Here is a 21,587-nt window from a genome sequence, read left to right as displayed (position 1 = left end):
CAGTAGCACATGTATAACTACAGTAATGAGGTTTAGGGTCTTTTTTATAGTAACTTGGGAAAATTAAATGAGTTACTTTTTTACAGTAATTTGGGAAGAGAAATTATAATTAATATTAAAAAATAGAACATGTGTACCTCATGTTTTCAGCTGAATCTTCTGGCATTGGAGCAACAGTTTGGACAGCTGGCAGATTTTTGCTGGTAGCACCATTCACAAAGCTGGATGACGAAGAGGAAGAAGAAGATCCTGAGTCTACTGCACCTGTCCCCCAAAAAAACACAAACCTTAATTCAGTCTTGAGAAACAAAACTTTTTAAATAGTTCATGTATTATTAATCTACTTGTAACTATGGAAATAATGTAACGTATTCTAAAACAGTGAAAACCTTTTCATATGGTAAACAAAAAATTAGTACCTTAACTTCACTGGTATAAAAATAATAAGCTTGAAATCTATTGAAAATCAGGCAAAATAAATCCTTACCTCAATTCCAGTATTCCCAAATTATATTTCAAAGATGAAAATAATTTTACATCATACTGTAAAGCAAGATCTTTTCAAAATAAAGGTATACTTAAGATACGATTGAGTGGGGAATAAAATTTTAAATATTTCTTAAAGTATATTTATATATGCACACTTGGCTGCTCAGTTGCTACTACAGGCAGAAACCAAAATAGAAATTAAAAAATGACAGGGAAGATAGAAAATGTACATCACTTCAGGAAGCAATGGGGGAAATTGGCATCTGAGGAGTATTATTGTACTCTAATTACAGTTTTTCTGTTTCCTTCCTTGAGTCAATGAGAATTGCAAGATCTTAAAAGTAAGGAGGGCAGTGGGGGTATCATTTCAATGGGTTGTGAACAGCTGCCCAGAAAAAAAAGATGCACACAGAGCATACATTTATACTTTAAGTGATCTGGGTCAGAGCTAAGGGCTAAACTTAGACTCTAAATGCCAATCTATCATGTTTGCTGAAACGGTGCTGTGAGTTCAGCCTCTCTGAAGCAAACCAGCAGAGGCTCAGAGAGGCCATGAACAGTGAGAGTGCTGTGATAAATGCTGTCCCTGTTCGGCACAGTCCTTCTGCAACACATCACTGCAAGAGAGGTAGCTACAAACAGTCTTGTACTTGGAGTTCAAAGCCTGAGGGACTGCAGTGCTACCAGAGAAGAGGCTGACAGGCAACAAGATTTATCCAAGTTAGGAATGAAGGGTGAAGAATCCCAGTTTAGAGATCAATGACATTATTCTGGCCATTTTCAAAAATGATTTTTGTTAACTCCCTGTTTCTGGTCAGTTTTAGCAGCTGATACATCACTGTCCTTTGCATTACACAGGTATATACTTTATATATATATATATATATATATATACACACCATTTACACAGGTACATATTTTTCAGTTTCCTGCAAAGATCTACAGTGCATTTATGGTTTCTTAACTGCTTAAGCAGCCAGTCAGCAGTGGAGTAGAGGTTAAATGCCAGTAAGTGTAAAAAATACACTGGCATCAGGAACAATTTTTTTTAAATTTGTCCTTAGATATTTCTTACTGACAAAAGAAGGTAAAGATTAGAACTTTGACTAGATCATTTAAGAACATTTAAATTCAAAACACTATCAAAATGCAAGCAGGATTTACTGGGCTTGCTGACACTAAAGTACCTGGTGAAGTTCAGGATTTAGATTAGGAATTGATTTACGCAGTTTTTTATTAATGGGATTGGGAGATTCTGGCTTACACTGTGTGTTCTGACTTGGATTAAAAATAAATTCGAAATGTACCCAAACACACAGAGAAACACAAAAATATAAAGTAGGCTATCTCTCCCAACCTAGGAATCACAGCAACTTAACTGAAAATAGGATATCCTAAAAAAGATAAGGCCTTTACATATATAGACACATGTGTCTCTGTGTGTGCATTTGTGTATTTATTCACTTTTTTTTATTCTTATATACATAGAGAATACATATTTTTATTGTTTCTTCCTTTTTCTTTCCAAAATGAAATTTTCTTCATTAAGGTTGTTTAAAAATGCAGTTGCTAAGTTGTTCAATGAGCTAGGCTTCCAAAAGATCAAACAGATCTAGAGCTATTGGATTACCACAGAGGAAAGAATCAGGATATGAATTACAGAAATCCAGTCTAAGAAACTATAAAGCCAATTTCTTGCATAAAAAGATGAAGGAAGGAAACCTATGCCCCCAAAGATGCATTCCCAGCACTAAAGGACTTCAGTAACATGCATCTCATTAAGTCATGATATGACATTGACTGGGACAGCGATGGCAGATGGAATGTAAACACCGACTGTAACCCATGAATAACTGAACCCCACCTTTCACATAAATGCAGCACAGAATATACCTTATAGATTGTGCTACCCATCACACGGATATAACTGTATTTCTTGAGTATGTGACATACTGTAAATACAACTGTAAATAGGTTTGGGAGGACATCTAGTGTTTCTAAAAAATTGCATTCTGTTTCCTTTTTATCATAGCAAAATAAAATTTAAAAAGGTGCTCTTCAATTAAATTCTATACGCTACTTTAAAATAATATCATAGATACTTTATAGAATGAAAGTATATAAAGCAGAAAGTTTCTAGATAATCTATATGCCTCAAAAACTGACATACATAAGTCACTGTTTTGACTATCATAGGTGTAGCTTAATTAAAAATAGTAAAATGAGCACTTTAATATTTATTTAAATATTAACCATGGGATACTATTTTTGAAAACTGCCATTAATATATTTAGCATTTCTAAAATGTTAATATAAAACCTAAATCTTCAAAAATTCAAATGCTACTATAATGCTTTACTACAGATATCAGTACATATATAGTTCTAAATAAACCTCATACTTGCTGAAATTCCATTCAATCAGTACTTTTCATTTAATCAAGCTAATCGATAGATTTGGATCAAAAAAAAAATCATTAAAAATAAAAAAGAAACTACATTCTGTCAAAAAAAAGGAGTCTTTAATCCTCAGTGAATGTACCATGAATTCTGCAATACTGCCCTCTACTAAGAACAGTATTGAGGAAATGACTGATTTTAAAATGCAATTACTTACAAACAAGAGCTACTACATTCCAGCTAAAACAGTTCAGATATTTAATCAGCAAGAAGACTGAAAATCTTGCTACTATTCAATATCACTTGGAAAACAAGGTTTCCAGTGCAGGATATTTTATGCATGACATAAGAATACCTAAAAGGAAATCCATTCATGATTAACAGAAGTGTCTACACAAATGGAACTGTTCAGAGAAGTAATAACATTATTCAGAGAAGTCATTCCTCCCATCTGCCTCAGGAAAATTACATTTTATGGGTTTTTGTTTGTTCGGGTTTTTTTTTGTTGTTGTTGTTTTGTTTTGTTGGTGTTTTTTTGTTTGGTTGGGGTTTTTTTGTTTTGTTTTGTTTTTATCCTTAGAAAAATCAAAGTTCTATTACCAGGTATTAAAGGTAATCTGCAAAAGGAAAGAAAAAACAATGAGTTCATTTACTCCATAAAGCAGAAGGATGCCAAAAGCATCCCCCTCTGTTTGCTGCTAACCCACAGATTTTCATGTTCTCAACCCCTGACTGAAGCTGTGATATCCTTGAAAAGAGAGCTTTTCTCTCAAGTGCTTTTACTTTTTTAAAAAAAGAAAAAATACTACAGCCAGATATTACAAAAGAGTTTAAGTTAAATATCAGCTGGTCTCAGTAAGGATTAATTTCTCAATGAAAACCTGCCTCCCTTGTCAACAGGCTCCTTCATGATAGAAAATCCCATTACTACTATTAAAAATAAATTTATAAGAGGGTCTAGGCCTCTTTCTCTAGGTGACAAAAAACAACTACTGATAAGGCATGAATTCAGTTAAATTAAGTAGTCTCTTACTAAAAAACCTTCCAAAAAGAGCATAATTTTCACTGACAAACAGTAATTGTCTATTCATCCTCTACAACCTATTATATGTTATTAAGTAGCTATTTGTCTCTACTTTCTCTAAAACATAAGGAGCGATAAATATCTATGTATCACATAAACATCATCTACAGCAGATCACTAGAAAAGTTAGCTTATTTCAATTCTAAACTACACTTATAAAACAATGTTGAGGCTATCTATTAACTTATTTAAGGCTGTGCAAGTCCAATGTTCATTATCAAAGACTATAAATATAGACCAAGAGAAAACACTGTTTCTTATAAAGGCCTAGGTTTAATCTTTCCAGGTTTTATTTTGGAACAACAAAAACAGCAACACAAAGATGATTTTAAAACAAAACACCACTAAAGGTAACAAAACGAAGAAAAAAAAAAAAAGACAAAAATGAGGGTCACAAGAATATTTAAGGACAATACCTGTTGTATTAATCATACTTTTTGGTGTAGCTCCTGCTGCAGCAAATATATTAGGTGTACTACCCGGTGGCAGTCCGCTCCCAGCTGTGGCAGCTCCAACGGTGGTAACAGCCAGACTACCTGGAGGGGGCTTCTTCACTGGTACAACCACACTCCTGTGGAAACAGAAACTACAGATTACTAAAATTGCACAGCAGAGCCAGGAAGAGTTTTTGACTGTGATTGGCTTAGGCTGTTGTATGATACCTTCTTAACCTTCCTGAAACAGGGTAAAACTCTTTTAACAGGCCCTAAAACCATACTCCTATCCTTATTCTGCAGCTTCATGTGACTCTGAAGAATCTGTCTTCCAACAGCCACAAAAATGGAAAGACTCCACCATCTCAATAGGTTGAGAACACTGTTAGCAACAGTATAACACTGCAATGTGTTCTAGATTTGCAAAGATAATGTTAGCTGTCAGAAATTATGCCAGCGGACTAGAAGTTTGTATGCATGCAGTCACAAAGACTGTGCATTTGTTGTTCCCGAAGAAGTTACCTAAAACAACAAAATTTTTGCCTTTCGTCTGCACATTTGAATACAGTAGGTTACTCTTCAGTACCATGAACATATCAGCCTTTCACAGAGATGACTAAGAAACAATTTTAGGTTCAGCCTTGTTTCATCTTAATCTAAATCAATAGCACACAATGTACATTGAACAGCAAAAAGGCAACACAAGAAATAGTTGTTTTCATGGTATTGATAGTGCTGAGGTTTAAAGAGCAGTCTCGAGAATTTGAAGCTTTTAAGAAGAGAACAGGGCTTTCAACATAATATCAAATATAAGCAGACAACATTGCTCTCAAACACTTTATAACCTAATTTGAAATCACACTTAGGGGTTTTCTAGGTATGAAGACCAAAAGACTTGCTCTTTGGAGACAATATTTTTTCAATACTGGGAAGCTCTCATAGTGGAAGAAATTATGTTTACATTTTTCTTTTTAATATTTCTGTTTGTCTATAAAACCTCCCTCTCCTTAAAAGTCTGTTTCAGTGGCAAACTTGAGTGAAAAACAAACCTGAAACAGATCATATTTGTATAATATTGAAAAATATATTTTCATCATTGTGTACATTTTCTGTTTAAGCAGATACACTCTTCTTCTTCAAAATTAATCATTGTGATAAAAAAAGAGAAAGTAAAGGCAATTATTTAGAGTGAAGAGGCCACATTTTGCTCAAGAATTTCCTTCAGTAACTGTTTTGTTACACTTTTGTGTAAGTATGATGGCATATAATGAATCATAGGGTGTGGCACCATGTTTTATCGTAATGTACTTTGTTCCTATGTGCCTAAATCTTCTGTCTCCCTGGATTTTAAAGACTGGTGGTGGCAGGGTATAAAACAACCCATGAGCATTTTTCCTCACTCTCTTTTGAGGGCTGGCAGTTGGTGTCTGTACTCTGAGAAACAGTTTACTTCTACCCTAAAGCACATACTGTTAGAGAGGTAAGTCTAGGCATGTCGATTTTTGTACATTAGGAGGAAATGAGTTTGAACAACACAATAGGTATTGATTAAGATAAGTGACCCTAAAATAATTGCTTTTGTCTATAGTTAATAATCTTACAATCACTGCTCATATGAAGTGTTTACATAGCAGCAGCTACAGCTGAACAAAGCTGGGTCTACAGGGGTTAGATTAATCTGCTCCGTAACGCTATGAAATTTCCTGAAGTTAGCCCCAATCTACATAGAAAGAAGTCTATTTCAATTAACACCTCAATCAAATATTTGAATTTGGGTTATAATACTGAATAAGTAATCAAAAGCAAAGTCCTTGTAGTGTCATAGAAACACAAGAGGAAATTAGGGCTTGTTTCTTAAGTGGGAATGTTTCCCAATTATATTAATTTCAAAGGGAAACGACTTCCATTACCCTCTATCTTTGTAGAGAATTGCAATAGAAATAGTGAATGAAGGATGAATGGGAGTATTTTTATGCTGGAGCACAAGAAGGAAAGACACGGGAGGAAAAGGCATCATAGACTGATCTATTCTAATGGCACATGGATTATCAATTCACCAAGACCACAGAAATGTGTAGCTTCACAGGATGACCTTGCAGACAAAAACTGTGCAGAGTGATGACTAAAAGAGCTTGGGAAGGACAGAGAGGCTGCTGGCAGGTCCATTAAGGTAAAAGAGGTATATCCAAAACCTGGAAAGAGTGGTCAACATATGAAAAACATGGGACATGTGAGGAGGACTTGACAGCCATCATCCCATGCTCTCCATGCCATGGGAGAAGATCTTGGACCTCTTATCTGAATGCAAGCAGGAAGGATGCCTGACTGCTGAACAGTCTCCTCAGACACGCACTCATTCCAGTGTTTCCAAATGTGAGACAGTACAGGACATGTATTTTATTTTAAGAAAAACAATCATCCCCTCATATAAAGTCTGGTATTAATATCTGCTAAATTGGCAATACAATCACTGTTGAAGTATTTCCTATCTTCCTGCTACTTTTCTAAAGACGAAGCTAATCCAAGGTCTCCTCATATGTAAACAATTCAGGGGTCTTTCAGAGTGTCCAAAAGATCACCTAACTTTCCATAGCAAAGACCACATATGTCAGCTTTATTTCCCAGATGTAATAGGATCAGTTTGATTTGGAAGGAACCTCTAACGAGTGTAGTTTAGGACTGAAATAAACTACAGGCAGGACAATCCTTCCCAAATCCAAGAGATAAAAAGCTCTACACATGGATGGCATTCTTTTGTGTGTCTAAATCATTACATTAGGATAGGTCAGGTACTATTAAATAACAAAAATATCCATAAATATCAAGAGAAACCTCTCTTCCATAAGAATAGGGAAAATCAGTGAGATTTCATCATCCCAGACTGAAAGAAAATGCAGCTTTCTGACATGTCATACATGGTGACCTTGTCAAAATGTCTCATTCCTACTGATAAAACAAAATACGGTGAGCAAATACAGAATGACATCTAGATGAAGCAGACCGAAGAACTGTATGAACAATACAACAGTGGTCAAAAATGTGCAAAACAATAAGAGGGACAGCAGAACAAGAAAGGTGAAAGAGGATGACTGTCCTTCAAGTAAAGAAAGTCTTCTTTTAACCAATCTAACCGCCCCAACAGCACAATCAGTGAAACCAGGCAAATAAAATAAATCAGACTTCTGAAAGAAGTATTATATTGAGCATAATATGATTTGAGGAATGAATTTACTGTGATAGGTGCCTTACATGTATCAGTCAGGCATTCAGGTTTTTCTTTCATGAAGGAGCAGAAATCTTCAGACTAGAAGAAAAGGTTATATACACTTCCATATTTCATTTTAGGCCTTGTTTTTTTTTAAAAAAATATTGTGGATTCCCTAAATGTTCCAAACTGGCCCACAGTTGTCTGAATCACATCATCATGGTCTAAAATGATTCCCACTGATTTAGTCTGCAAAAACTTAGCAGTAATTGTCTGTATCAACTGATTTTATTTCTGTTGTGTGGTTTATAATTCTAAATATACCTGTGGCTCCTAATCACTGTTCATTTATTCTGAGTGTCCTTTACCAGTTTTAAACATGAGCCTGAAGTCATAATAATTAATATCATGCTTAAGGTGAGTATTATTGATTCAACCCACATACTACTTATGCATTGCTGGTTCATTAAATAACCTCAGCAAATAGCTACAGGATTCTTCTGGGGTTTAGAAATTTGCATGAAATAACTAGATAGAAAATAATACCATTAATGCATTGAAATGCAAAAAGAGCAAATGGAAATTAAAAAAACACACCACTTTCCCAAATTGACTTTACTTAAATATTTAGCTACACAGTGCTGGCAACAGACTATGCAGCTCTATATTTTCTCTTTCTCTGTGATTCACATTCTGTATCTCTTCACCATTTTAAAATTTAAAGGCTTTCCAACTTAATCACTCTGGTCAACAAAGGTCAGAGATAAGCCTTCCATACTGGATGTCTTGAGCAACCTATCTGAGCAGCAGCAATTAAAGTAGAATTACTTTACTCTCTTGTGGGATATGTGAAACCTCTTAAGGCTGAATTAATATTCTTGCTCCTCCTCTCCTCCCCCACAGCAGCAGAAAACGTGAGGATTTTTCAAGCGTTCTTCAAAAAAGCAGCACAGACTTCAGGCAAGTTTTTGATAGAATTGCTCCTTGTCAAACAGCAACTTCAGAGGTTTCAGAAAAAATCACGTCAGAAAGTGGGTGGCAATTTGTCTGCCCTATTTCATGCTACTTTGTTCCTACAGCCAGATTAACTTAATCTTCCAAAAGAAAGCTTAATATTTCTTCTCTGAAAGTTATTTCTATTGGCGATATCTCTGTACATATCTAGTCCTTTATGAAATATTTTTTCTGTTGTTTACCCCCTGTTCTTTCCAATTTCACCCCCAGACTCTGACCTAGGCCTGCAGCGTTACTATGTACTAACACCACATTCTGAATCCTACTTGAAATAACCTTCTATTAGGCTGACTGCAATAAGATAAGATACATCTGATACTAAGGAGGAAAGGCTTAACTCAGAGCAAACAGCCATGGAGAAAAAAAAGGATAAAAAATTGTGAGGTATACAGATGAGTTGTAGAAGAGATATGGAAGACTCACAGAAGGATATAATTGTTGGGACTTATGCAAATTAAATACTAGTGCTGAATATCCTTGCATTATGGATTCTTTCAATCATTTGATGCCATATATGCACCAAAACCTCTAAATCTTCAAGGACCTGAAATGATCCTATACTACTAAACAAAAATTGCTTGTTTCTAACTAGAAGAAAGCAAATAATCTCAGGTGTGGTTTTAGGACAAGGATATGAAGATCATTGAACCTCACTCTTGCATCAAGCAGAGGATTAAGTATTTATTCACAAAGAAATTCCATCCTTTGCATCCAGGATAAATTACCTGAAGCATCTAAAATGATCTAAAGTACTGAAAAGAAACATGGAAAACTTCAAAAGATAAAAAAGCTAATTATCAAGAAAGATTGATTGTCTTGGCTAAACAGAGAAATGGGAAATAATGGAAGTTTAATAAGTGTGAAAAAAGTGAATAGAATCTAAGTGAACATCTGATGTATTAAATGTCAGGAACATCATCAAATACAGAAAAAAAAAAAAACAATCCAAAGAAACAATCAATATGAGGTATAAATGAGTATGGGTGAGTAACCTGATCCTGTATATATGTTGGGAAAAAAAAAAAAGAAAGTAAGGCTAAAAAGCTGCAATCAAAGCTGTAAAAGAAGGCAGATAGGTATAAACAGCAAGACAAAAATGCAGTACAATTTTCATCTATACAGCCAATGAGAGTAGGGAGATGCTGGTTTATCCTTAGCAACTTCAGGCCAGATACACCAACAGTTCCATGTATGCGGATATGAAAAGATTCACATTACACAGGTGATAAGAGGTGTGTTGAAAGAGCTACCTGTGCTAAACGATAGACAAGGCGAATATGATTAAAGTTTGATGAAAATACATTGAGGGTTAATATACCAAATTTTGGTTGACTTGAACCTATTCATAAATTTAGGATGATTTTTTTTCTAAACAAACAGCTGAGGTGGCAATGAGCTTTCCCTTTGTCTTTTATTACATTTACTAAATGAGTGACTAAAGCACTCTCTAGGAATACAGACAATGCAAATTCAGCCCTCTTCTCTAACAGGATCTGAAACCATTCCTCAGTCTCTGGAGTGTATTTTTACTGCTACCTTAGAAAAATATATTCTAGAGAAGCTGTCAAGCATTTTCTTTGGACCAGTCTCCACTGCACAAAGATAATGAAAATTACCTTGTGTGAACTGGAACCAGATGAGTCCTTTAATTCCCACACTCCTGATTAGGTTTTTCATTCATATGTTCACACACTACTGTGACATCCAAAGTAATGGGGAATGCAGCGTCTAAGAACTGACAATGCCTGTACCTGATCCTTTCTTGATTCATGGGAAAGGTACTCTATTTTTCTTCAATTATTTGTAATTAACTTTAAAAAGCAACCATTTCTGTTGGGAGAAGACTCAAATGTGCTTACCCACAACTAATTTTTAACAAGATTTGGAAAATCAAATCTGTTTTTCAGCAAACATCATTTGGAGAATCTAATGATGCCAACAGGAATACAGCCTCCTATTTAAATGACTTAGTAGACCACTGCATACCAATGATCTTGCAAAGGTGCAAAATCATACAACAGATAGACATTCAACCTCTCTGTTTGAACCTTCAGTGCATCTTCTCTCACAAATCTTGTCTTTTCCCATTCTATCAGTTACCGTAAAAAAAAAAACAAAAAAGGAAAAAAAAAAAGAAAAAAGAACACTCCACCGCTGTATTCTAGTAAAACACATAGATGCTCTGAGTAATCCTTCTAAATATAGTATAAATACATATGTTTAAACATTTTTTTGAAGACCACTTGTCTCTATAGTAATGGGCAGGACATGTATGAGACCTGACTGGATCTCATAAGTTGTCCACCTTTTCCAGCACCTTTAAAACTGGCCCCAAGGTCCTTCCATCAGGGGAAGGAAAAAAAAAACCAAAAACAACTCAACAAACTACAAAAATGAAAACTAAAATACTTCAAAGATGTGCTCTCCAAAATATTCTCAAACATGTTCCTAAAGACTTTACCAAGTATGTAAACTAAGAAAACTCATCATCTTCCAATTTATGAAATGATAATGGATTAAAAGGGAATCACATCTTTAACAGCAACCAAAATAACTGATCTTTTAGTTTCTAGGAACTCAAGATTTTCTGGTTATGCAAGCATTCTTCCCATTGAAATAATTCTAAGAACAGAAAAAGCACATAAATTACCTCAGTTAGAAAAAATAATAAACGAGACACAAAACTACAAGCAATCTCAATTTAAATAATAGCACCCATCCAAGAAATCTCAACTAGAAAAAAGTAGAGGAACAAGTGTAAGCTTCAAAATGCAATACTGAGTAGAATCACACACAAATTCAAAAACCGTAATGATCTAGGTTGCATCTAGTGGGACCAATGCAAATTGACCAACAGAAAAGAAACAAGAAATCCCCAAACTCTAAAAATCAATAAGAAGGGCTGAATTTTGTCAGACAAAAAATGAGAAGGTAAAAAGGAATTATTGGTGAGTTATGCTCCATTAGTCACAAATCTAGGTGAAATAACCCTTTGTATTTGCTTCTAAAAATGTCAACCTGGATGCCATTTTCAAGAAATTCGGTCTGACGTTAAACAACATGTCATAACTTTGAGGATCCAGGCTCCTGTGTCCCAGAAATCTGTTTATATAGCTCATAATGTAATTACAGCTACCTTAAGACAGATGAGACAGAAGGTGGCAATATATTGAAAACTAATTGAAAAATGCAGTTGTCCAGAAGCACTTGTGGGGAAGAGGTCTCTGAAAAGCTGCTCAAAGCTTCAGAGTTTGAAGTGAAATTTTTGATGTTGTCACTCTCAATCTATTGAAGAGCTGACAGACAATCAAACCCGTCTGGCTGCCTGGCAGCTCATTTTGCTGGCAGGTGGCAAACAATTAGACACACCAATTTGTGCCTCCTGATGACATTAAAGCATGAAACTAAGTTGTATGCAGGGCCTAGTGATTTGTGTGAAAGCATTTCAAAAATAATACTCTTTGCCGTGGCAACTCATTTCAGACTGCCACCTCCCATTATGGCTTTGAGTGGTGAAGACGACAGACTTGAGTTACGTGCGGCGCAAGGCCGCTTCTGTTCAATCCGTCATCAGCGCCCCCCGAGACCTCAATCCCCTCCTTTCATCAATATCACCTCATCATTTACATTTGATAGCACTTGAACTGCTGCATACATTAGCTATACACAGCTCCCAGTTGATAAAACATGCTGGGCACTTTTTCTGCTTTTATGTTTCATTTACAACTGCTCAAATTCCATGGGAGAATATGTGATAGCCTGTTACAAAACTACTCACAAAACTACTCTTACGGACACGTTAGCAATGTACAATGAAAAGAACGTAGAGAGCAAAACATGTCATATTAAATGCTAAAATAGACTCCTCAATTTCAATTATATTTACAGGAGTTTACTTTACATGGTTTTTAGCTTCATCTGTGATAATAATTAAAGAAAATTACCTCAACTGTTCTTTTGCTAGGCACTCAGACACCTATACGCAAAAAACCTAAAAAATCTAGCCTCACAAAGACTAAGAATACTGTCAGATTAATGTGAAAAATACATTTCTCTAACCTAGATTTGCTTATAAATATGGAATCACTGTGCTTACTTTATAAAACCTGAAACAAATAGAACCTGACAATACAATACACTCCATTGCTCATGGTTCTCTCCAGGGACAATAAAGATTACCAACAGCCACATTGCTCAGTGAAGTACCAAAAGCTGCATAAACTACAGCAACACAAGATCCTACAGAAATATGGTTTACAAGGTATAGTTTTGGCTTTAAAAAGACCTCACTGGTTTATCTTATTTACTGTTATTTTATATTAGTAAACACAATTTCATTTACATGAGCAGGAATAGAAAGACAATCCTGCTGTAATTTTTTTCAGTTTTTCAATAGTTATTGGGGTATTACAGGAAATAAGATTTTCAGAAATCACCACAGGGTAAAATTCATGCTGTTTTCTCAATTAATACTTAAATATTTTCAGTTATTATTTCAATATACTATTCAAGGTTTTTTCCACCTAACCCTTCCTTCATCCCCCAAGAAAAGTTACAGGGTCAGGATCTGAATCTGGTCCACCTTCGTAATTTGAAAAAGTGACACCATCACCATCCATATTTGCCTCCAAAGATTGTCACAGTGGTCAAGAAAGGACTCTGGCAACATAAAAAATCTGCTCAGAGGAACACTTGCTTGAACAGCGGGTATCATTCAATAATGCAGCAATGGAGTGAAACCAGTCAGTTGAGGTCCTGTGGGCTAAAAACATCTGTATTTTTATCAAGATGTCCCCAGTTCAAAAATATTTGTTTAGTTTTGGATAAAAGAATGTAACTTTCCAATTTGCTGGACTTGCCCGAACCTGTCATTTTTCCCTTCATAGTTGTTGGTTATACTGAAAATCATCATCTACCTCACTCACCAAAATCAGACAGCAGGATCATTAATTTAAGAAAAAAAAAAAACAAAACAAACAAAAAACACATCAAAAATGATGTAAGAGTGAATTCATTTGCCTAAACTTCACCCATTACCACTTTCTTTTTTTTTTTTTTCTCCTGAAGAAGTGACCAATTCCAAAAGTTTACGTGTACAATGTAGGCTACCAAGACACAAACACAGCAGTGTACTTTGTACAGGAAACCATGAAATTTGATTGGCAGGGTAAGACGTCAGGGAAAAACCAAACCACTAAACTCACTAAGTATGAAATATCTATCAAAACTTATAAGCTCTAGACATGAGGTACCTCTCAAATAATTCCATAATTCTGTATTATCTACTACTAATAATGATGTTTAAAAGGTACAAGCAGTCATATTGTTGCAAGAACAGTTAAATGGAAGTGTTTGCATTAAATAAAGGTTATGGCCAACCAACTGCAGGCCCTTGGAATTTTTAATGCTTTCTTATGGAGCAATAATTTAGAAATGCACACTAAAATTCATCTCTTCCATCATCTTGATGTCAAGTTCCCTCTAACAATGACAAAGACATCTCATGAGGTGATAGGCTCCGTTTTAATTTAGGTGTCTGGCATTTTATGAATCAACCACAGCTCTCTGAATGAAATATCTTTCTTATTAACGAAGACAGAAATTTAGATAAAGTAACCTTCTTTGGTGATTACAGTTACGGTGTGATTATTTCTACACGTGGCATGATGTTTTATGCTGCTTAATGCACAAGAATGTATTCTGGAATATGGTGGTTCCTCACAGAGGATAAGGAAAAAATCCGAACTGTATAGGAAGAAAAATATTTTACACCTCATATAGAAATCAATCTAAAATTTTAAAAAAGTGCAGATTGATGAACTAAAAACAAATAAAAAAATCATCTTAATGAAAAAGCTCTTAAATGAGCTATCTCTAAAAAATTCTTAAGACCTAAAATATTATAAGAAAGGGATATATTCATTGCTTTTTCATTTCATTTTTTTTTATTTCACTTTCCCTATCTTGAAAAAATTACCTTTCTTACAACAGAAACTATCTGATTGCTAATTGAATTATCTCAGAAAAGCAGCCTCAGTACTTATCCATAGAGAGACAAAAAAAATCAGATATTTTTATAGACCCCATAATGGAAAAGCACTTCACTTTTATTCCAAAATTCTGACATATCTTCTTGTACTTTACTGCTTATGCTATGCTGAAAAAACTGCATGTTATCTTCCTTAAGACTTAATGAAGATATTTATGATACTTTTGCAGGTTTTGTGTAAATGCAGATTTTTTTCCTCATAAATCACAATATAACTCTTTTCTCCCTTAATTTTTTTATTTCCTTCAGTATTTTACTTCCTGTACCTGCCCGATAAACTAATATACTTTTAAGTTTTCAAGACATGTCTTAAATTATCTTAAGTCTTGATTCTATTTTTAACATTTTAAGAACATCTTTGTGAAGAAACTGAAAGGTTTCTTGGTTGATACAACCATATCAACACTTGTGAGAATTAGGTCTAAACTTGCAATGGATGAGACTACACTTATGGAAAGATGCTGAGAATTGCACAACAGCACAATTTCTATGTTCAGGATAAGTGAGAGGGAGTGGACATTTAAAGGCAAGTGTATTCATTAGAAAGTAGGAAAATACAGCCCAAGAAACAAAACAAAGGACTCTTTGTGGAAATGCTCATGAGTTTAGTTTTAAGCACTAACTGCTGAGCTTTAACAACTTCTGTTGTTTAAAGACCTAAAAGGAAACTGGTTTCTACCATGACCAAGCAAACAATTTGCCATGGTCAAAGTATATCAGTACCACAAAACAGTTCAATGATGGATCCAATTAAGATTTAAGCCTTTGAAGGAATATTCAACTGAATTTGTGCACAATCTGTTCTATATCAGCAGATATTACCCCTCCTCCTTCTCACTAAAATGCAGTTTTAAAGAAAAAAAAGATTTTATTGCACATATATTTCTTTGCAACAGGCTTGTTTTCCAAGTACTTCATAGAGTTTTATTCACTGCTAACAGAGAAAAACAAGGTGAATTACTTTTGTCTATACTACATGGTCTGTTGGTAATGCAGAAAGGGAGACATAGTGCAGTTGTTTTTAACATACTTTAATACAAACCACAAGTAGAATAACCTTCCTGAAGAAATAAAAGCCCTTCAAACTTCTGAATTACATCAATATAAAATAATGAGTCCAACCATATACCTGTCAAATGAGTGAAACTGCATGGGAAGAATAGCCTGAGCTTCTCTCTTCAGTGCAGGATCTGGGTAAGGGATTGGATCCGGGCCACATTCTGCAATTTCAACAGGGGCTGCCACAAGGCTTTTCAGTATTTCTTTGACATTGATTCCTTTACTTTGGCTGATACTGGATATTGAAGATGCAGGTTTCAGAATTTCGCTGGGGCTTTCTGTTAAGCTCTCCTGAGATTTCTTCACTTCTGAAGACAAAGTAGACAACAGCTCACTCATAGCATCAGGACCTGTGCTGGTCTCTAAGTCTGTCCCATTCAAAATATTGGGCATCTGTTCATCTCCAATTCCAGAATCTGTATGAGGAATAGAACTTTCCAACTGAATATCTTCAACCGGTGTTGGTGTTTCTTTATCTTTGATATTTTCTGGAAATACAGTTGGTGACTCTGCAGAAAAATAGAGATTATGAACAAAATTTAATTTGATTTTTTTTTCTTAAAATATGATAATAAGGTTTTATATGAAAGAAATGTGTTAGAAAGACCACAGATCATGGTATTTTAAACCTTAAAAACTCATTCTACATACAAAACATTTTACCTTCAACAGATGTTTAGCATATAGACGGACTTGCAAGAGGGAGCCCAAAATTACATTATACAAACTCAGTGGCATTTAGAAACTACAGCCCACTACCCACACAGTAATCAAATAGCAAAATAATGCCAGGAAAAACAACATTAAAAATTATAACCTATTAATTGCAGAACTGTATGATCCTTGAGCCTACTAGAAGGGAAAATTGCAATCACTTGTGCTTTCGGATTACTACAAAATTTAGTCTTTTGTATTGTAAGCAAAATATTAAGCTTGCATTCAAAACAAAACTGCTAGACCATTTGCTTGCCTTGTTTTTTGTTTAAAATATGTATTACACACATTTCCACACACATATCATTGCACTGAATACAGATTAATTCATACGTGAAGGAAGAGAAGGTGTTATTATTGATTTTTTAGATACCTCTTCTTTTCCCACAGAAGGTAAAATTCTGTAATTCAGGAAAAATTAATGAACAAAATAAATACAGCTTCACAGAGATAGGCAAGCGAAATCTGTTGAGTTTGGAACATTTCCAGATTGAAAAAGATTCTACAACATCTTGTAACCGAGAAGACCGTACCTCTATTAATTACCTCTATTAAAATACTGTGAAACAGACACAAAATCTTTGTTAAATAAGAATGACTTGCTATGCTTAGACAAAAGTCATCTAGAGTTGTGAGTAACCTCTATATTCATACTTTTGGTTAGAGGAAAACATACTGTGGTTATTTTTACTGAAAAAAATGCTTTTTTAGTTTATTTTAAAATTACATTATTTTCATTAGATTACCTGTCTTGATTATAAAATTTAGCTATCCTATGTATGAAACAAGAACTTCTTTAATGGCTCTGATATAGTGGTTTAGATATTTTGGGAAACATTTCATAATGTATTAGAATGAAGCTCTGTTACAAAAAAAAATGTGTTTCAGAAATGTAACTTTAATAACAACTTCATAACTCACTATTGATTTTTTAGTACAGTCAGGTAAAAAATACCTATTTAGCATATGGGCATAAGTGTGGGTGCATGCATGTGCACACAAAAAAAAAATCTTTTGGAGATTATTTATGTGCTTGAACTAATGGTCATGTAAACCTCTGCATATGCACAAGTATTAAGAAAGAACAGAAGAGGCTTTTGAAAAGATGAAGCAGAATAATCCATTATAAAGGAGTACTGTTTTCTTTTTTTAACAGCCATAAACACTGAAGCCACTTCCTCCTCCTTTTTCTCCTAAGTGCCTTAAACATATCTTATCTAATAGATACGAGTTCTTCTTTGTGAAGCAGGAAGTAGAAACTGGATTTATGAGCTGCATCAAATGCATTTAGCATCCGCCGGGTCAGGAAGCAAAAAGATCCATATCTACTTAGTAATGCCTATATTTGGCACAGAAAGACATCTGATCCACAGAATGATCCTAATGAATTTTCTGCTTGTCTCTTTAAACTCCATCCATACAAAGACAACACTTCTCAACTGAAGGGAAGATTAGTACTGGACAGCCAGTAAAGCAGGTTGCTGCCCATGAAATGTATGGTGAATAAAATGGCATAAGGCACCATTATTATGCAAATGAAAAGAGGGCACTGAAAAAAGATGATGGTGCACTACACGGTGAAGTTAGGTTACACTCAACCTCAATTTTCATTAAGGTCAACAACGCTGAACAGGTCTCTAAAGACAGAAAACCTGATAGAAATACAGTGTGGAAAGTCAACTACCTTGAGTAAACCAGAAGAAAGACTTTAACACATTAAAATCTGTTGTAATGAATTGACTCCAAGTCAATTGTGAAAGAAACATCCATGATATTGCTGGTCTAGCAGCAGGCACTTTTGCCAAACAGATGACTGGAGATAGTAACACATCACCGGAGAAAACCATACAAGTTTTTCCTATCTTTTAAGGAGATAGGAAAAAATCAGCTGGACAATTGCAAACCTTCAACAGAAAGCAAGATTTCAGGATTTATTTTGGAGTAAAGAATACTAATGGAATGCAATGAGACAGATGAGAAAATTGCTTTCTTAAAAGAGCTTTTAAAATACTTATTATTCAGAGAAAGTAAGGGTCAATATAGTAAATTCAGTAAAGCTGGGGTTGTCACAACAGATAGTAATTTAGTCAGGAGACTCTGGAAATTAGAATATAGGAAAAGAAACTGGTTAAGAAGGAGCCATCAGTTAATTTCAAAAGAAAAGAAAAACCCATCAGACTGAAATAAACTACCATGGGAGATAATTTGTTCAAATTTTTCATGAAGATTTCAGGTAAAAACATGTGGTGAAATTTGCTGCTGACAAAATTATGAGGTAAAACTGATGGTCACAGAAGTGTGATTATAAGAAAGTATTATGGCAGAACTGCAAATTACATTTAATAGTGAAAAGCTTCGCATCTAGTGAAGATCACTGACCTTCCCATTATAACAGGAATCCATCTTCTGTAAATGACTGAAGAGAAGGACCTGGATACATCAATTGCTGGGTAACTACTAAGTTACCAATAAAACAGTCTTATGGAAAAGGCAAATGTGGCTCCAAAGTTCTTTGAATAAATAGTTCTTGCAACAGCTGAGCATTAACAGCACTAGAGAAGGCTCTGGAAGGATTCATTATGGAATACTGTGTATACATTTGTATTCGAAAAATGTGCGAGTGCCACTATGGAGATATATAGCAATCTACTGCTGCAGAAATGAATTGGGCTGACATAGTCTGGCCAAATTAATACTGAGAAGTTGTACAACAGTTAGCACAAGCAGTAGATGAAAACTCAAAAAAAAAAAAAAAAGGAATGGCAACGTTGGCATGGGAAAAAAACTTTAGTTTGAAAAGTGACAGTCACCAATCTATAATTAAGGTTATGGAGAAGCTTTCCAATCAGTATAGCAAGTTAAAAACAACAGAAGCAATTTTGAGATACTATAAATAGGACTCTACTTAATTACTCAGCAGGTGACTTGCAAACCTTTGTTCCCAAATGAAATCAAAATTCTGGGAGTCCTGTTTTCATTTGATGCTAAAAATGGAAGTAAAATTATATTTGTGGACATAAAATTTCAATATGACATACTATAAAGTACATAACGCTAATTGAAAGGATTTAGGGCAAAAATATCAAAGGGAGTTATTCCATATTCAGGAAATTGTATGATTACTTTATTCTCACAAAAATCAGATTTGCATATTTACTTTTCTTGCTGCATCTCCAATACCTAATACAAATATGCTGCACTAAGCCAATTCAGCTCAGTCTGATTTATCACAATGACTAACAATATCTAAAAACGATTAAATTGAGTGCATTAACTCTCATTTTTAAAACATCAAACAAGCTAAATGAATAAGAGTTTAAAAGGTTCATTTTACTTCTTGTGTCTTAAGAAAAAAAAAATTCAGAATTGATAAGACTTCTTAGTTGCCTTTCAGATAACAATCCTAGAAAATAAGGATAGGTGAAATGCACATAAATATGGCTGAAAAGATGAATCATAAGACCTTCTTGATCAGCATTATTATTACTACATTATTATTACAGAAGCAAAGCCGCAACTGATTGCATCTGTCCATATTCTAACACTGTGACAATAAGACACTAAATTTTCAGAAACCTCATCAGTTTTCTACAGCACAAGGCCATGTCAGTAGACAAAGCAGAATCATTACTAGAGCTAGTGATCTTAACCCTGTCAGAAACAGGCAGTTGGAAGCCAGATGCCTCCTTCTTACTGTTTGTCATTCTATCTAATGAGTTCATCTACTACATTATGGGAAAAATATGGGCCTAAGTTAACTAAATGACATATTGTAGATCTGGTGACCTCATCTGTCACGCTCCTTCCCTAAAATATCTTGTTTGCTTGTGATTTATGAAGTGTATTGTAATTGTTTTAACCTACTGAGTTACCTAAATAGCTCTTGCACTGCTTCCATATGGCTAAAAAATACAATCACCACTCCCCCTGCTTATTAACCTAATAATGAGCCATTTCATGTGTAAGGTAAATACCCACAATTTTGCCATTATAAAAAATGATGGTACAAATCACACTTTTAATATTTATTTACTTTTAAAAGAGGGAAAAAGTAAGTGTATATTCTTGTAATCTTTTTGTCTTTTTCATATTGTTAAACCTCCCTACTAGATAAAAATGTGCTGAAATTTGTCAAAAGTAAGATGAATGAAAATGATTTTTTTAATTGTTTACAATATGGCTGAAAAATATTGCAAAGTAATACTACCCCAAATCATTGTCAAATTTCTGCTGTAAACAATAGAGAAATATTTGGGAGTGGAAAGGTTTGGGTAATCTTGATATAGGACTTGCCTCCACCTTTTTTCTGCATTTGCACTGAAAAATTTATGAGTTGTTTTCTGCATAGCTATCTTAAAGCACTGGTGATAAACTTCACAGTTGCCTTTTATAAACTCTTTGTAGTTTTCTACAAGCTTCCAGAAACAGCACCCTACAAGCTTTCATTCCAAGTAGGCAGTGATATTACAGCTTCCGGCGTAGTTGGAAGAGTCAACTAATCAATTCCTAAAGTCTAGGCCATAAAGACAGAGTGGACAAATTCTTCCCTGCAACATCAGTCTGCTAATTTTCATGCATAAGAAGCAGCACGATTAAACTGAGATGAGAAACTAAATATGGGAAAAGAATCAAAGAGTAATAAGAGTCTGATTTAAAAGTACATTGAGAGAAGTAAGCAAGAACAGACCTGCAATAGAAATGTCCCTGGAGGTTGAGTCACAACAGCGAGAAGAACCCCCCTAAAAGAAGCATTAGTTTTCCAAGCTGCTCTCTATCTGCTACTCTGGACCTTCTCTTCTGTTGGCTTTTCTGTGAAATTTATAAGCAGACCAGAGTAAAAATTCCCCTTTAGAGTGGTTCTGATCATGGCCCAACCATGTAGGATCTGCTCATTTTGGCAGCTTGGCTGATATTAATATTCATGTAATTAATAGGCAAATTTGGTCATGTCCCACTAACAGACTTAATGGGGTTCTGTTATTTCTGAGGCAAAGCAGCAGGAACAACACTGACAGCAGAACTCATTTGCTGTTCTAAAATACTTTTAAACAAGTTTCTTTGTAAATTTTATTATTAAAATGTGAGGGAAAAGAGCCTGGCTTAGGGTTACAATTATCCATTCTTTAACTCTCAGTCTTTT

General features: G+C 34.6%; 1 protein-coding gene and 1 long non-coding RNA gene across 7 annotated transcripts in view; one reads left to right on the top strand and one right to left on the bottom strand.

Moving 5' to 3' along the window:
- The window catches only part of NBEA (neurobeachin), a 458,833-nt gene that overhangs the window by 266,283 nt on the left and 170,963 nt on the right, over positions 1-21,587 (bottom strand). For 5 of the 6 annotated variants that reach the window (XM_066176003.1, XM_066175999.1, XM_066176001.1 and 2 more), the window contains 3 exons: positions 15,804-16,242; positions 4,389-4,543; positions 138-264 (listed from right to left, as the gene is read on the bottom strand). In XM_066176003.1, coding sequence (XP_066032100.1) covers positions 138-264; positions 4,389-4,543; positions 15,804-16,242 — 721 coding nt within the window. The remainder of the gene's footprint in view (positions 1-137; positions 265-4,388; positions 4,544-15,803; positions 16,243-21,587) is intronic. The other variant, XM_066176000.1, reaches the window with a different exon arrangement.
- Positions 1-21,587, top strand: part of LOC136285175 (uncharacterized) — a 61,066-nt gene that overhangs the window by 21,164 nt on the left and 18,315 nt on the right. The gene's annotated exons all lie outside the window — the stretch shown is intronic.

This window comes from Chamaea fasciata, unplaced genomic scaffold (genome assembly GCF_029207755.1).
Source record: "Chamaea fasciata isolate MVZ Bird 193981 ecotype frontalis unplaced genomic scaffold, bChaFas1.0.hap1 SCAF_2, whole genome shotgun sequence".
Taxonomy (NCBI): Eukaryota; Metazoa; Chordata; class Aves; order Passeriformes; family Sylviidae; genus Chamaea; species Chamaea fasciata.
This window is presented reverse-complemented; position numbering and strand designations above follow the sequence as displayed.